At 35.9% G+C, this 17821-nt stretch overlaps 1 protein-coding gene across 3 annotated transcripts in view; it reads left to right on the forward strand.

Annotated features, from left to right (window-relative positions):
- Positions 1-17821, forward strand: part of AQR (aquarius intron-binding spliceosomal factor) — a 114221-nt gene that overhangs the window by 71583 nt on the left and 24817 nt on the right. For all 3 annotated transcript variants that reach the window (XM_036842335.1, XM_036842334.1, XM_036842336.1), the window contains exons 25-31: positions 2990-3125; positions 5018-5227; positions 7039-7176; positions 10690-10761; positions 12106-12293; positions 12997-13168; positions 15115-15285. In XM_036842335.1, the coding sequence (XP_036698230.1) occupies positions 2990-3125; positions 5018-5227; positions 7039-7176; positions 10690-10761; positions 12106-12293; positions 12997-13168; positions 15115-15285 (1087 nt within the window). The remainder of the gene's footprint in view (positions 1-2989; positions 3126-5017; positions 5228-7038; positions 7177-10689; positions 10762-12105; positions 12294-12996; positions 13169-15114; positions 15286-17821) is intronic.

Genomic DNA, 17821 nt, shown 5'->3' on the forward strand with positions numbered 1-17821 from the left:
ATAGATTCCATCTCAAGAAACTTCTTTCTTTGCTCTCCCATAAGAGGCAACTCCTCATCTGTTAAAGTGTTATCTTGAGATTGAGGCAATTCAGTCCCATCTTCAGGTTCTACTTCTGATTCTAGTTCTCTTGCTAATTCTACCACAACTACAGTTTTTTTTCCTTCACTGAAGTCTTAACCTGAAAGTCATCCAGGAGGGTTAGGATCAACTTCTTCCAAACTCCTGTTAATTTTGATATCTTGACCTCTTCCAGTGAATCACGAATGTGCTTAATGGCATCTAAAATGGTGAATCCTTTCCAGAAGATTTTCAGTTTGTTTTGCCCAGAACCATCAGAGGAATCACTGTCTATGGCAGCTATAGTCTTACAAAATGTATTTCTTAAATAATAAGACTTGAAAGTCGAATGACTCCTTGATGCATGGGCTGCAGAACAGATGTTGTGTTAGCAGGCCTGAAAACAACATGAATCTCATTGTACATCTCCTTCAGAGTTCTTGGGTACCAGGTGCATTGTCGATGAGCAGTAATATTTTGAAAGGAATCTTTTTTCCTGAGCAGTAGGTGCAAACAGTGGGCTTAAAATATTCAGTAAACCACGTTGTAAACAGATGTGCTGTCATCCAGGCTTTGTTCCATTAACTCAGCGCAAGCAGAGTAGATTTAGCATAAGTCTTAAGGGCCCTAGGATTTCTGGAATGGTGAATGAGCATTGGCTTCAACTTAGAGTCACCAGCAGCATTAGCCCCTAACAAGAGAGTCAGCCTGTCCTTTGAACCTTTGAAGCCGGGCACTGACTTCTCCTCTCTAGCTATGGAAGTCCTAGATGGAATCTTCTTCCAGTAGAAGGCTGTATTTTTTCTACACTGAAAATCTGTTGTTTAGTGTAGCCACCTTCATTACCACAGCTAGATCTTTTGTATAACGTGCTGCAGCTTCTACATCAGCACTTGCTGCTTCACGCTGCACTTTTGCGTTTTGGAGACAGCTTCTTTCCTAAAACCTCATGAACCAACCTTGGCTAGATTCAGACTCTTCTGCTGCTGCTCCCTCACTTGTCTCAACCTTACTAGAATTAAAGAGAGTGAGTTACGGCCTTGCTTTGTCTGGATTAGGCTTTGGCTTAAGAGAAGGTTGTGGCTAGTTTGATCTTCTGTCCAAACCACTAAAGCTTTTTTCATATCAGCAATAAGGCTGTTTTACTTTCTTATCATTCGTGTGTTCACTGGAGTAGCACTTTTTTAAAATAATTAATTTATTTATTTATTTATTTATTTTTGGCTGCGTTGGGTCTTTGTTGCTGCGCACGGGCTTTTCTCTAGTTGTGGCGAGCGGGGGCTACTCTTCATTGTGGTGCGTGGGCTTCTCATTGCGGTGGCTTCTCTTGTTGCGGAGCACGGGCTCTAGGTGCGTGGGCTTCAGTAGTCGTGGATGGCGGGCCCTAGAGCACAGGCTCAGTAGTTGTAGTGCACAGGCTTGGTTGGTTGCTCCGCGGCACGTGGGATCTTCCCGGACCAGGGCTCGAACGTGCGTCCCCTGCATTGGCAGGCGGATTTTTAACCACTGCGCCACCAGGGAAGTCCCTGGAATAGCAATTTTAATTCCCTTCAAGAACTTTTCCTTTGCGTTCACAACTTCACTAACTGTTTGGTGCAAGAGACCTAGCTTTTGGCCTGTCTCAGCTTTCAACATGCCTTCCTCACTAACCTTAATCATTTCTAGCTTTTGATTTGAAGTGAGACATGCAACTGAACACTGAGAGGCCATTGTAGGGTTATTAATTGGCCTTAACTTCAATATTGTTGTGTCTCAGGGAATAAGGAGGCCTGAGGAGAGGGAGAAATATGGGGGAATGGCCAATTGATGGAGCAAATCAGAACACACACACGACATTTATCAGTTAAGTTTGCCATCTTACATGGTCATGGTTTGTGGCACCCCAAAACAATTACAATAGTAATATCAAAGATTACATATCACAGATAGCAAATGTAATAATAATGAAAATGTTTGAAATAGTTCAAGAATTTCCAAAATGTGACACAGAGACATGAAGTTAGCAAATGCTTTTGGAAAAAACAGCACTGATAGACTTGCTCAATGCAGGGTTACCACAGGCCTTCAATTTGTAAAAAATGCAGTATCTGCAAAGTGCAATAAAGTGAAGCACAATAAAATGAGGTGTTCCTGTACCTTGCTCTTTAAAATTAATTAGTAGACTTTTTTTTAGTATAGTTTTAGATTTACAGAATAATTGAGCAAATATTACATAGAATTCCATTATATGTTGCTTTTTTTTTTTTTTTAATTAGTGTTAAAGGATTGAAGGAGGCACTTTTTATGGTGGAAAGAGTATACATAGGCTTTGGGATCCAATTCTGGTTCCACTTTTTTTCTTAACTACCTATCTCTGGGCCGGGTACTCTCCAAATTTTAGTTTTCTTACTCGTTCAGCAAACATTTATGAACATACTTGGTCCAGATGCCAAGCTCCATGCTCTATGCCAAAGAATGATCAAATAAGTTTTAAAATTACTTTTCAAAACCTTTAGAGCTAATCTACTTTTATGATGGTGCTATTCAGAGTAGCCAATCTGTAAACTATATTCTGGTCTGTTATGAGATGCACTAGCACCTGAATGCACTGTAGTGTTTCCTTTTTTGTGAAGGTCATTTTATGAAGAAAAAAAAAAAAAAGCTGAACCAGAGGTGTGTTTAGTAATGTAGTTGATTTTCCTGTCTCACAGACCACTAACACATTTGCAGATCAGCCCTGATCCACAGGGTACATTTCAAGTAGCTTTAGTATAAAATAACTCAACAACTGTCACTTACAGTAAATATAAACTTATGTTTTCTACCGTTCTTTTTTTCTCTTTGGCCATTTATCGTTTCTATTATGATTTTCTTAAATATTTTGCTGACAGTTTCCTTGCAAGTCTCTTCATTATGTAATTTTGCCTTTTTGCTTAATTGAAATTTTTAGGTATGGAAGAGTTAATTATGTCCTAGCTCGAAGAATAGAACTTTTAGAAGAAGTCAAACGATTGCAGAAGAGTCTAGGGGTTCCAGGAGATGCTTCATATACTTGTGAAACTGCAGGCTATTTCTTCTTATATCAGGTAAGAGATTAAGGGTTTTTAAATCATACTTTATTATAATATGGTCTTCAGTTGGAAACTGGGATGGGTTCTGGAGATCCTTTCTTGAAAGCTTACTTTTTTGTTGAGTAGATTAAAATATATGCTATTGCCAAAGCTATGTTTGTGAGTGTTAAATGTTTGTATTTCCTGTTATCTTCACTTTTGTTTGCTAAATAACTTTGCTTGATGACTTATTCAGTGAAAGGCCAATGTTGCTACTTTAAAATCTTTTTTCTTTTTTTTTTTTCTTGCTATTGACAAAGTTTCTAGTCTCTCTCTCTTTTTTTTTTTTTTTTTTGTTTTGTTTTCATTACTATAGAACTATAACCAAACAGTCTAGCTACCCAGTGGTAACAAATACAGTTCTTTAACTTACTTTTGCTATGCATATTAATCAAGTAATGAAGAAAAACATACTTTCTTTTTAAATTTCTAGAAGTACATTTTGTTTTAGAATTAATTTCAAAGTAGGAGTTTAAGTTAAACATTCTTTGACTTCAATTTAGAGGCATGTTTTTGCTTTTGTTTGGGGGTGTGAAAGTGAATGAGAAATGTAAAGCCAAATAAAATAAAAATAAACTTTAAAAGTCAACTGGTTTACTAATAATTTTAAATGGATTAAACATAAATAATGAAGATTTTTGTATAACTGTATTTGTTCTCTTTGTTCTAATGCTATTTGTATATTTTAGGTATAAATCATAACACTGAAATTGTAAAATGTATATGAAAAAAAGAGTTTATGCTCATTATAAGCAGATAAACCAGTTGAGTCCGTTCAGAATGAGCTGATTTCATGGATCCTTGTGAAACACAGGACATATGCATGATCTTGCAAAGTTGTCTGCATTAGACTCAGACTGTTAAGAACTTTGAATAATGGAATAAAGATCATGCTTAAATGCATGTTTGTCACAAAATAAAAATCACTAGGCTCTCAGTGAAAACTAGTTTTAAAAGTAATAGAAATAATATATAAATTATAGAACCTTAGGTAATAAATTTGAGAAATATGAACTTGAGGCCTCACAAGGCCTCACAATTTTGAACATACAATAATCACTTTGGGAAAGTTGTTTAAAAAGGGAATTCTCAAGCTCTGTCCCCAGAGACTTTGTTTTAGTAAGGTGTGGCATCCAGGTATCTACATTTTTATTTAGCTTTTCAGATATTCTGCCTAAGGACCACACTTTGAGAAACACTGAAATTATAACAGAAAAACTGAGAGAATTACAAAAATGGACATTAAGCAGGAACTGAGTAGAGCCATAGTTAACATTTATAGCAGGAGGTAATTGAACTACCTATGTCACAAAAGTCATAAAATGAGCTTTCAAATATATACGCAGCTTAACCAGAAGTTCTTTATAAGTATACTAAAGAGAATTGGAAAAATTATGAAGGTCTAGGATAAGGGTTGACAAGTGCTAAATTGATTAAAAAGCTACTAGAGCTGAACTTAACCATATATGGAGAGAAACTGAAATAGTGAAAAAATGAGGAATTTCTTTGTCCAGAGAGGTTTTTTTTTTTGATCATCAATCATAAATTGTTTTGAATATGCATAGAAAATCTGAAATATCAGAGATAAAGTCCCATGAGATGATCCTGAGGTTCTTTCCCATCCCATCCATACATTTTTTATCAAAGAGGTTTTTTTCCTACAGTCTTAAAGGTTACTTTTATAAAAGAAGGGCAGTCTGTCAGTGACTTGGATAAGAAATAGTCCTGTTGGGTCAAAGGTTGCTTTTCTTTTCCTTTTCCTTTTCTTTTACCTACCAAATCTTATTTTTACTCAATTCGTTTTTTATTTTATTATTTAAAACATAAGAGCTGGCAAATTTAACCTCAAGTCTCTTTTTTTCTTACAGGTAATGTCTCGTTGGGAAGAGTATATCAGCAAAGTGAAAAATAAAGGTAACACGTTGCCAGATGTCACTGAAGTCTCCACTTTCTTCCCTTTTCATGAGTACTTTGCAAATGCCCCTCAACCCATTTTTAAAGGCCGGTCTTATGAAGAAGACATGGAAATTGCTGAAGGATGTTTCAGGCATATTAAGAAAATCTTTACTCAGCTTGAGGTAAGGGTTCTCAAGTTCTTTTAACTTTCCTTTAAAGGTTTTAAGCTTAGTTTGTTGTTTTTTTTAAAATGTAGTAAGTGGAATATTCAAATCTAGCAAACCAGATTATTACTTTTAAGTGAGATTATTGGAAGCATTTATTTTTCTAGTTGAAGAAATAAGTAAAAATTAAGATATGAATTGAATCCCCATTTTTCTGGCTTTTCTGGTGTGTAAGTCTTAGTATTTAAGAAAGGAATGCTTTCATTAGGAGATTTAACAATGGTTCTTTGATTTGGAATTTGGCCATTCTAAGTTCTTTATGCCTTTGATCTGTAAACAAAAAATGAGGCTGCTATGTTAGCCAGGATGACGGTTCCTGATTATTAAGGTGAAATAAGAATCACCACTATATGAAGGGGACAGAGAAGAATATGTTTGGAACCCAGGGAGCCCCGGGATGCTTCATAGTTTTCTCATTCCTTATTGGAAACATCATTGGAAGACTACAGCAGTGCTGTAAAAAGATCGCATTCAGGCTCAGATTCCTCAGTAAGAACGTTTAGGATTACTTCAGATAAAAAGGACAAAGACCGTGTCTTTTTTAAAGTCTTTGTACCTTTTAGATACGATTTTATTCCTACAACAATATCTGGCACATAATAGATGTTCAGTAAACACTGATGTATGGTGTGAGTAGGTGGATAGAAATGGATGGATGGTAGGTACAGAATAATAAATATATAATGTATATACATATGTAGTATATATGTAGTATGATAATGATAAATAAAATTTTAAAACCTGCAAAACAGTATTATAGTATGTTTATGATTACATAAATAGAATGTAAAAGGATAAAAACATATAATTTATAACAGCTGTCTGGGGAGAGAGTGGGAAGAAGGATATATACAGGGTACCTCCACCTGTACCTGTGATGCTTTAATTATTTTTTAAAAAACAAAAAAAAAGTTTGAAAGTCTGAAGTAAGTATGATATAATGTTCCGATTTGATAAAACTTGATATTAGGTGCTCTGCATGGGCTTGTTTGCGCCTCACGTCCACCTGTTGTCCATTCCCCTCCTCTCCTCTATGGGGGATCCTCTGCCATGGTCAGGGCTGAGACTGGTCCTTGGAGTTTTAATTTCCCAGCCTCTCATGTAGCTGACTTTTGTCTGGGTTTAGCCAATGAGAAATGTGGCACAAATAGCATAAAGAGAGAAGCCAGGATATTTCTGCACCAGCTCTCTCGGCCTGAGGTTTCGTCTCTTCCATGGCTCCAGTTTCTGCTGACCTGGCCCACCGCAGTTCCAGCTTATTCTGGTACCCCAGCTTCTGGGCTCTGATAACACTTCCTCCTCATTATCCTTCGTAGCCTAGGAATGGTCATAATTTCCTGCTGTTGCCAATCTCTGGGTTACTTCGCCATTCCCTGGTTGGCTTTTCTGCTCCTCCATCACCTGTATAACGAGCTCCCTGCAATAAATTCCCTTTGTTATGAGTGCTTGAAGTAGTTTCTGTTTTCCTGGAGAGACCTTGAGTAATATAGACACAATGGTGATTGATATTTTATTCAGTATTTTTGTTGATACTGTAAGTATTTTATCTTATACCAAAAAAACAGTCCAAATTGTAGCTTGACTGTCAGTTATTATTTGAACTCAATTAGTATCTTATTAATCATGGACAGAATTACGATTCTTTAGGCTTAGTTTATGAGATATTTATATTAATTTCTCATATTGTCTCATAAACTGGATTGTATGAACGTATGCATGAACTGTTTATTTTCCTAAAATAGTATCTCATTGTTCCCCCACTTCCATAGGAGTTTAGAGCCTCCGAACTGCTTCGAAGTGGACTAGACAGATCTAAATACCTTTTGGTGAAAGAAGCCAAAATCATTGCTATGACCTGTACTCATGCTGCCTTAAAACGACATGATTTAGTCAAGTTAGGCTTCAAGGTAAAGACTTATATTTTAGTTCCTTAATTCATCTATGCAGCTGTTAGTTCTCTTCCCTTCGCCTTCCCCTCCCGCTCCCCTTGCCCCTGCCACTCCCCCTGCCCCTCCCCTCCCTTCCTCTCCCCTCCCCTCCCTTCCTCTCCCCTCCCTTCCTCTCCCCTTCCCTTCCCTTCCCTAGGCCATTTCCCTTGGACATCTGCTTCTTACTGAAGTTTGCATTTATAATTACTTTAAAATGTCTCTTTTAAAAGTGATGATAACCTCCCATGTTTATATGATTAGTAAACTCTAAATCTAATTTTTCTAAATTTAGTTATCAGACATATGTCCTTTAAGTAACATTATAACCATATGATTGTCTAACTAACTTCTCATACTTGTTAAGGTACATTAATTTATTTTCACTATGTTAAAAAAAATCTCCAAACAGAAGTAAAAGCTTTATACAAATAATATTTGACAACGTTTTTCACCTATTAGAAATCCGTACACTTGTTTACCTTTTAAGCACACATCCACTCCCAGTTATTTGTTCATTCAGTAAATAAAAAGCCATCTATGTGAGGATGTGTAATACAGTTATTTAGACTGTCAAAGGAGATATTTGAATGACTTCATCTTAAGATAAGGACTGGAGAGCTAAAGGGCAAGACAGCCTGTTACTTGTTACTCAGTTGAAATGGAATGTAATAATTGAGCAGTAAATTTGAATTTGCAGACACTTTATGACTTTGCTATTGATACTGACTAAACTCTGATTTTAATGCACATCATTTAACTTCCCTGCAACTGTTTTATCTCTCATTACTTATAGTGTTTGTGTACTGGTTTGAATTTAAAGTTAGCAAAGCATTTGTTGTTGATGAAAATAACTGACAATTTTTAAATGTTATGAGCTCACTGGAAGATAAATGCTAAATAAATTCAATGTGATAGAATTATTGTTATCTTGGATGAAAGTTTCCTCATTTGCAAGGTAGGACAAATATGATAATTTGTTAAAAGGTAGTGTGAACTTACCTAATGGCGTGAATTTACCTTTTGCAAACTAGTGAGAATTTTTCACCTAAATGTTTTTTTCTTGGGGCTGACACATAAAATATACTTTGGATTGATATTAAATTATATCAGTTTAATAATACAAGGAAATGATGCAGTCTAAATAGAGCATTTTATGCTTTCATGCAGCTGTTCACATGCATATTCTACAAAACATTACTTGTAGCTTATGACATTTTCATTGATCATTTTCTTACATTGTGCTATATACATCTAAAGATAGTTAACATGAGTGCTGATAGTATCCCTTACATCTTTTATATTTTTAATTCTGAAGTTTTATTTTTATCAAACTAACACATGCATCTGATGTAAGAGCTTAAAAACTTCGTAGCTCTACTTAACGTTAAAAAAAGGCAGTCCCCTACTCCCCTGTTGCTCTCTAATTAATCTTTCAACCCTTCTAGTATCTCCTTTGTCCTTTCATTTATATCAATAAAGAATGTTAAATTTCCATTAGGCATATGTTTTGATTCTGTGTTGTCCCCAAGGAGACATGCAAGCACATTTGTGTACTCTTTTCCTTCCTTAAAACACCCAGTATAGTTGTGTCATAATTTTGCTTTGTGATTAAAATCTCCTTTTTAATGGAATCTATAGATATATTTTTATAAGTTAAATCACATTAGATTTGCAGAATTATTTCTCAGGAAAGAGGCTCTTTAAGCTGTCGTCTTTGAGCTGCTCCCACTCTGTTTTCCATATTGTGTCTATCACCTTCAGAGTCCACGTGGGAACTTCTGAGAAAACATGGCTTTTTGAACCCCTCCTTCTTCTAGGTTCCCACCAGAATGACCTAATTATTCATTGTAATAGGGAAATTTAGCATTAGATAGAGCTAGAGAAGACACCCATCCACATGCCTAAAACTTTCAGGTAGTTTCGATAGAGACAGTGCAGAACTGAACCTTAACTTTATCATGTACAGTGGAAATCCGGCTCAGCTACCAGTCTTGAACAAATATAAGCATATTTTGGTAAAATGAGTAGCACAGAAATTAGAGGATATATGAACAATTAGTTTAAAAGAGTTAAGTATTAAGAGCAAATATGCTCCCCCTACCTTCCACTTCCTTGGAAAACAAAATAAGGGGAGAAAACTTTGAAAATAAAAAACAAAGGAACTCTAATTGTACTTAGTGAACATCTCAAAGAAAGTATCTGACCAATAAAACAAGTGATAGGATATTATACTATCATAAGTAGCAATCAGAATTAGAAGTGGAAGGGAAAAGATAAAACCTGTTGAGAGTAAATCTAGAAGAAAATTGGGCGCATAGAAGAGGAGATACATGAAAGAAAGAATGAAATTTCCTTAGGTTGGAGAAAGACTTGATTTTTCATTATTTTACAAATGTGCAGTGCCTAACATTCCTGGAAACTGGGCTAGAGGGAAGATTCAGGCATCAAACAAGTACATAAATATACAGATAGAATTATAAATTGTGATGTGCCACGAGACAAAGGCACAGAATACTGTGAAACCTGTTACAGATTGAGAGGTCAGAGAAGGCATGGATAAAGTGGGTTTTAAGCTGATACTTTAAAAATGAGGAAGAGCCAAGCAGACAAAAAGTGAAGAGAAAATAGCATGTTCAGCGGGCCTGAGGCATGAATGGTTTTACCATTTCTGAGAAAATGAAACAGGTCAATGTAGCTGAAGCTTAGTGAGTAAGGAGGAAGGTGACAGGTAAAGTATGAGAGGAAGGCAGGGGCAGATTGAATACAGGCCCTAGTTAACACATCTCTTACCGTCCACGTCAAGAGTCCTTTTTTCCTAGGGCAGGTGGAGACCAATGAAGGGTTAGAGACCAGGTGACCTGTTGTGATGACTGTTACATGAGTGGCTTGGGGGAGGCAAGACAGGAGGGAGAGGGACTAGTAAAGAGACTGCTGGCAGTAGTCAGAGTAGCAGCCTGGATTAGAGTGGCGGCGGTAGTAGAAATGTAGAAAAATGAACAGATTCTAGAGGGAGTTTTCAAGGTAAAATTGACATGCTTTGGTGACGGATTGAATGCTGGGGGTGGGCAACAAAAGGAGATTGTTGAGTGCCAAGTAGGATTCATAAGGGAAAAAAATTACTGCAAAATACTACCTAGGATAAGAGTACCGGTGGAGATGACCTCATATATAATCATAGGTTGATTCTTGCTTATATAGAACTTCAAAACTGAACTGAAAATAACTAAATTGATCATCGCAATGCAAGAAATGATAAACGAGGCTTCCTTAGTGTAGAGTTGTATGTTTAGGGCACTCCCTTAAAGTTAAAGACTTGACTTGGAGAAGCAGTAGCATAATGGTAAAGAAGATCATGAACTTTCTGTTTGAATGACTTGTTATTTTGATCTGAATTATTTGAGGGGTTTTGGGGTGCTTATTACGGTCATGGTGGTAGCTGTTTGGCTTTCAAGCTCTCTTTTTGACAAGCTTTCTTTTTTCTCCCTTTCTCAGTATGACAACATTTTAATGGAAGAGGCTGCTCAGATTCTGGAGATAGAAACTTTTATACCTCTTCTTCTACAGGTAAGATATTGAGATTGAGACAAAGAAAGTAGAGTTTTGGGCTTCCCTGGTGGCGCAGTGGTTAAGAATCCGCCTGCCAATGCAGGGGACACGGGTTCGAGCCCTGGTCCGGGAAGATCCCACATGCCACGGAGCAACTGAAGCCCGTGCGCCTAGAGCCTGTGCTCTGCAACAAGAGAAGCAACCGCAATGAGAAGCCCGCGCACCACAACGAAGAGTAGCCCCTGCTTGCTGCAACTGCAACTAGAGAAAGCCTGCATGCAGCAACAAAGACCCAACATAGCCAAAAATAAATTTATAAAAAAAAAAGTAGAGTTTTAAGAATTCTGGGGGGTAGCATCAGAAAACTACACAGTTTGGGGGTGCTAATTGCTATGATTATGTGTTCTCCTTAACTTCATTATGTTTGGTATTCTATTTTAAGCATGGAAACTTCCTTTAATCTATTCACTGGTTATTGAGTAGTTTGTATTGTTTGGGAGCACTATTTAAAAATTCATAGTTTATCTCTAAGTTTTGAAAAGACTTAGTAATTTTAATCAAGAAAATTACATTGTTAGGCAGTTTGGAGGGAAGATGAGCTCCTTTTTCATTTCTTTTATTTAGAGTTGTTTCTGGAATTGTTTTTGATCCCTGGGTACATTGCTTTTCTTTATTTTGTGCCTGAATTTTTTTAGATAAATGATGATGTTTAAGAATGTTTTCTTGTTGTACAATAGTCTTTACTATGGAGCATAAAAAACAAAATGTGGAATTCCTAATTGAAGAATAGAGGCCACTCTAATTTATAGATAAATTGGGTTCTGGAAGTTGTTTTATAAAGCCAAGTTATTTGGGACTTGTATTTTATCAGAATATGTTACAAGGAACAAGGAGACAGGTAGAGTAGGAAACTGAAGTATTAGTGTAGGAAATTAAAGAAGGTATAATTTCTACTGCTTTGGGGGGTTCGCAAACTGGCTCTTGACGTAATTGTGATACAAGGTATTTACGTTGACATCTTTCCGTTTCCCTGCTTGGGCATCTGTTTCTTTCTGTGCACCCTTTGCCTAATTATGACCTAAGTCTCCCAGACCCCTTTGGGTTACCCTGCATATTAAAGTACGGTAATTCCATGCTTGCCTCTCAGTCCCTCCATCCTCCCTCACACACTATCAGCCAAGAGCAATGGTACCCATACAAGTCGCTCTATAAATTTGCCAGATTCTTTTCTGTGGAACTGGGGAAGAGCAGGAATTAATAAGCTGTCAAAGCCATCTTGTGAATAGCAAGAATCTTGTGCAATAAATTGGAGATTAACAGGGTAATAGAATATTTTGCCATTTCCTCACTTTTTATTTCTAGAATCCTCAGGATGGTTTTAGCCGACTAAAACGTTGGATTATGATTGGTGATCATCACCAGTTACCTCCAGTCATTAAGAACATGGCCTTTCAGAAGTATTCAAACATGGAGCAATCTCTCTTCACTCGCTTTGTCAGAGTTGGAGTTCCTACTGTGGACCTCGATGCCCAAGGGAGGGCCAGAGCAAGGTAAAGGAGACAGGGCAACGGGGGGGCAGGGAGGGTGGATGTTAGGGATATTACTTCTATTTAAGGACATCATTTCGATGATCCAGGTATTCGATAACATCTTCTGTATAGGCTCTTATCTGTTATCCAGGAACTTGGATACAAATCTACAAATTGGAAAGTACCTTTATTACCTTCAGCATGGGGTGTGAATTGACCAAATTATATCCTTCATTTTATTCATTGAGATTAATTTAAGTGACTTATAAACTAAGAGCTTCTTTTCACTGTCACCTCCCTTTTCTTCATGCCCCCAAAAGATATATGATTAATATCATTTTGAAATCTAAAGCTAGAGGTGAGCAAGAGTAGAACACACTAATTCTTAATTCATAAAATGTACAGGTCCCCTCTCATAGTTACCTCAAAAAATTTTTCACTGTGCAGACTCTTCCCTGATTTTTTTATTTAAGGAATAAAGGTAGCATTTACCTCAGAGAACGTAATGGAGCTATCATTTCTTGTAATATCATCAGTCTTCTGATTTGGTTACTTACAGGGTGACAAAGGTTGCAAAAGCATTATTGCTAAAAAGAAGAGCACAACGTGGATAATATGAAAATTAACAGGAAGATCCCATCCCTTAGAAACCCCCTTATATATATTAAAAGGGGATTTACAATGCTAATATTTCCTGTTTTGGGGGGGGATTTGTCTTTGAAAGCTTGTGCAACCTCTACAACTGGCGATACAAGAATCTAGGAAACTTACCCCACGTGCAGCTCTTGCCGGAGTTTAGTACAGCAAATGCTGGCTTGCTTTATGACTTCCAGCTCATTAATGTTGAAGATTTTCAGGGAGTTGGAGAATCTGAGCCTAATCCTTACTTTTATCAGGTAAGAAAAAATAGGAAACTTTTAAGTTTATTTTGCATTTTCCTGGCTGAATTACTACCTAAATCAGTATTACTGAACCACTTGGACAAACCATTAAATAAAGCAAAGTTAGATCTCTACCTCACACACAACACACAAATTTCCATTTCAGATGGATTAAAGATATATACACCAAAGAAAAGAAACTTACATAAACATACTAAAAAAGAAGAAAATAATGATGAATATATAATATTGGGGTAAGAAAGGTCTTTTTAAGCTCATTACCAAAATCAAAAATCATAAAGAAAAATATTGCTTGATTGAGAGCAAAATTTATTTTCAGCCTTTAAGAAACAACAGGTTGAAGTCTGGATGTGTATGGAACTCTTTAAAATCACTTGTAAAAGAATCAACCCCCTAACAGAAAAATGCAATAAGGACTAGAATATGCAATTCACAAAAAAAAGATAGATTTGTAGCAAGTATAAATCACTGGAATGTATTTTCACCTCTGTTGGGTTAGGTTTGGGAAACTATATTCATGCAATGCTCGTAGGAAAGTAATTTGGTGAACATATTGTTAGTATGTATTAAAAGCAGTACTCTCACTTCTAGGAATTTATCCTTAAAAAAAACAGACAAATTTGCAAAGACTTATATGCTAAAATGTTCATCACATCTTTTTTGTATTGCAAATTATTTTTGAAAGGAGAAACAGCCTAAATGTCTTATCAGTAGGGATTAATTACACTTTTACCTATTCCATATAATAGTGAATAGCCACTAAGAGTAACATTATAACTTGGTTTACTGACAGGGAGAATTTCTATGCTATATTAATGAAAAAATCAGCTTGCAAAGTGTGTCTATAGTATCCCGTTTTGCTTTTTAAAAAGCAAAACATACATATAGAAATATGTACAGATAATCTCTACAAAAAGATCTGGCAGCATATGCACCAAAAGATTTGTTCTTTTATCTATATTAGCTGATGCTTAGATAAATGTAGTTTGTTATCAATATAGAAAATGGAAAGATTTACACAGTCACGTGGCTCCTGTCTTCCAAAGAACGAGAAAATTTAGATGAAGAGTTAACTGAAGCTGTGTGTCACCAGAATACAAGTGATTTTTCTGAAGGTCTTCCTGTAATTTTCCTATTGCCTTTACATGAAATCCAGCTTCTTGTCTTTTTTGATTTTCATGTTATGTTTATATTCTCATTTTACTTTCTTCTCTCATCTGTTACTTTCAATTTAGTCTCTGTTGAACTGGACTAAGCAGGCTTGTGTATGCTTTCTCACTCTCAAGTAGTGTATTTAAGTCTTGATTTTAAACTCCTTCCCATCCATCTTTACCTAGACCCTCTAAGGTCACAGCAGGCCAGAATGATCAGTTTGAGGCTACATCCTCTTTCCATCTAAAGTGGTCTGGTAGAGGTGGCAACCATTAGTAAGAGAACAAACATAATACACAAAAAAACTAAGAAGTATGAAGGAAAAACATTGTGTAAAAATTGAGAGCCAACTACGGTACTGCTGGATGTATATGTTAGACTGGATTTTCTGCTGGCTTCTAAGATAGTTACCTTGCTTCTTTATGTTAATATTTCTCTCCATAACTATAGTTGCAATACACTGTAACAGGATATTATTGATCTGTATTGTGACTGTTGTGGTCCCAGAAATACTAAGCCTTTAAGTTGGTAACTTTTATTTTATGATTGTTCCATGTATTGCAGATATGTTGCAAATGTTAAAGGGAAGTAATTACCACATACTCTATTTTTATTTATCATTGTTGATTTAGGATAAGTTATTGCTCAGTTTTATGAGAGGTATTCACTTGTCCAAGATATTAACTGTTCACTTCTTGAGGTGTGATAAATGAACAAATTGTTCTAGTTAACTGTTTTTTTCTATAAAGGGAAATAAATGCACAATCTGATTAATGTTTTCATTACAGAATCTTGGAGAGGCAGAATATGTAGTGGCACTTTTTATGTACATGTGCTTACTTGGTTACCCTGCTGACAAGATTAGCATTCTAACAACATATAATGGACAAAAACATCTTATTCGTGACATCATCAATAGACGATGCGGGAGCAATCCATTGATAGGAAGACCAAATAAGGTAATTTTACAAGTATAATACGTTCTCTTATTCATGTTGTTGGCAAGATGGAAAGATTTATATTTATTATGAGTTATTTATGTTGTTCTACCTTGTCTCTTTGCTATCTCCTTTTAAAATATGTGAGAAAATGAAATAATAGGAACTCTGTAAATTATTCTCTGGCAATTCTATCTGACAGTCTTATTGGTTTACTGTGAATGTCTGTTTCAACTATCACATTGAAGATTTTTGTTGACAGTAATCAGAAATAAATGTTTCTGAAACTTTTTGTTGGTAAAATGATGTCTAATGAAACTATTTATGTCCTTTATAGTAGAAATAGGAATTGTAGCGTTTTTTTATTTTGTTTGTTTTGCAAAGGTATAATTTGTACTGCTTCTTATTGCGTGTATGTGTAGGGGGGTGTTTCTTCTTGGGAATAAAGGAAAATCATAAAGTACATTCAGACCTTAGGATTTTTTTTATACTTCTTTATGTGATACGATGGAGTAATAGCAAATAAAAATGAAGATGCTTGATTTTGTCAATACAGGTTTGAAAAATTAGAAAGAATAACAAAACATAAATATAGTATTAGTAATGATGCAGTTAGGACTTTGGTTGTGAACATAGCTATATAAAAGCTCTTTTACCTTTTCTTGGAAATCATCCACAAGTAAGAGAAAAATGAGAGGAAGAAAAAACAAATTCCATTTTTAGTGAGAGGACACGTGACTAAGATCAAGAAGAAAAAATGGGAAGAGAATTTAGGGGACCAGTCTTGAAAATGCCAGCAAAAACACACTTTCTGAAAGTGGTGGCATACTTTGAAATATAAGAGCCACATCCCTATTATTCAACAATGGATATCGGTATTGGGGTGAGCAGAAGCCTTCCTGGTTCCAGACTGATTCAAAGAAGAGTACAGATGAGCTATATTTGAAAAAAAATACACCGTCTCTATAGTAACAGTGGAAAAGAGAACCATCTGTTGTTAAAATCACTGAGCCTTCAGAAGAAAGTTCTGCTCACCCTAACCTAACCTCTTGTGCATAGCTAATCTGAGAAACCCGCCTAATCAGTGGTAAAATAGAGGAGAAAAGGAAACTAGCACAAGCTCAATTTATAAATGAGGGAAAGAGCATCCAAACAAACTAATTGACAAGATAACATACTCCAGAAAACATGTTGGCCTAGAACAGATGAAAATTTTGAATGCATATTTGGGTATGAATTTTAAAATACTTAATGAAGTACCCATTTCTGTGAGGGAAGGCCACAAAACAGAGAAATTGAAGAACCCAGGAAGAGATGAAATGTGAACTGGCAGAAAATAAAACAAAATCAAAGAAACGGAGACAAAATTAAAAGGAATGGGGAAGAACAGACACTGTAGAACACTCCATAAGGGATATAGAGAGTGAAAATGAGAAACTAATAACTTTGAAATATAGGAAGTTTAGAAATAGAAGAACCTCAGTGTCTGAGTCCTTTTATTTATGAGTAACAGAAAAACTTAAACAATAAGGAAAGTTACTCTCTCTCATAACAAGAAGATGAAAGTAGTGTGGCTCCAGGTTAGGTTACAGTGTGACTCAGTGATGTCATGAAAGACCAAGGTTCATTTCATCTTTCTGCTCTGCTGTCCTCAGTCTGTGAGCCCAGTTCTCAGACAAGCTCTCCACATGGTCAGGATGACAACAGAATTTCCAGGTATAATGGCCACACATAAGAGCAAAGGACTATATCCAGAATATATGAACTCCTATAAAAGTCATTGTAAAATATAGACAACCCAATACAGAATTGGCAAATGAATTGGGCAGCATACAAATGGACAATAAGCACATGAAAAAATGCTTACCGTCACTAGTTGTCAGGGAAAATGCAATTAAAACTACAGTGATGGACCACTACACATCCAATAGAATGGCTAAAGTTATAGAGATTGACAGTATGCCAAGTGTTGGCAAGGATGTGGAGCAACTAGAACTCTGGAACTGGAACAGTGCTGGTGAATGTGTGTGTACAGCAACTTTGGAAAACAGGTTGACAGTTTCTTAAAAACACCCACACAGTCCAGCAATTTTACCCCCAGATATTTATCCAAGAGCAATAAAAACATATTTACACAAAAATATTTATACATGAATATTCATTGCAGCTTTATTCAAAATAGCCCTAAACTAGAAATAACCCAAATTCCGTGAACAAGGGAATGAATAAACAAATTGTAGTATATTCATTCAGTGGAATACTATTCACCAGTAAAAAGGTATGAACTTCTAATTTATGATTCCATTTTTATGGAATTCTAGAACTGGCAACAAAATAATCTGTAGTGACAGAAAGCTGATGAGTGGTTGCCTGGGGCTGGGGGATACAGATTTGATGACAAAAGGGACTGAGGTAATGGAAATTTTGATTGTGGTAGTGGTTATTTGGGAGTATATATTGTCAAAATTTATCAAATTGTACATTTAAAATGTTGCTGGGCGTCAAATTGGGATATCAGGTATATAATTAGCTGAACAACAGTCCCTGCTTTCATGGA

Source organism: Balaenoptera musculus, chromosome 2 (assembly GCF_009873245.2).
Source record: "Balaenoptera musculus isolate JJ_BM4_2016_0621 chromosome 2, mBalMus1.pri.v3, whole genome shotgun sequence".
NCBI lineage: Eukaryota > Metazoa > Chordata > Mammalia > Artiodactyla > Balaenopteridae > Balaenoptera > Balaenoptera musculus.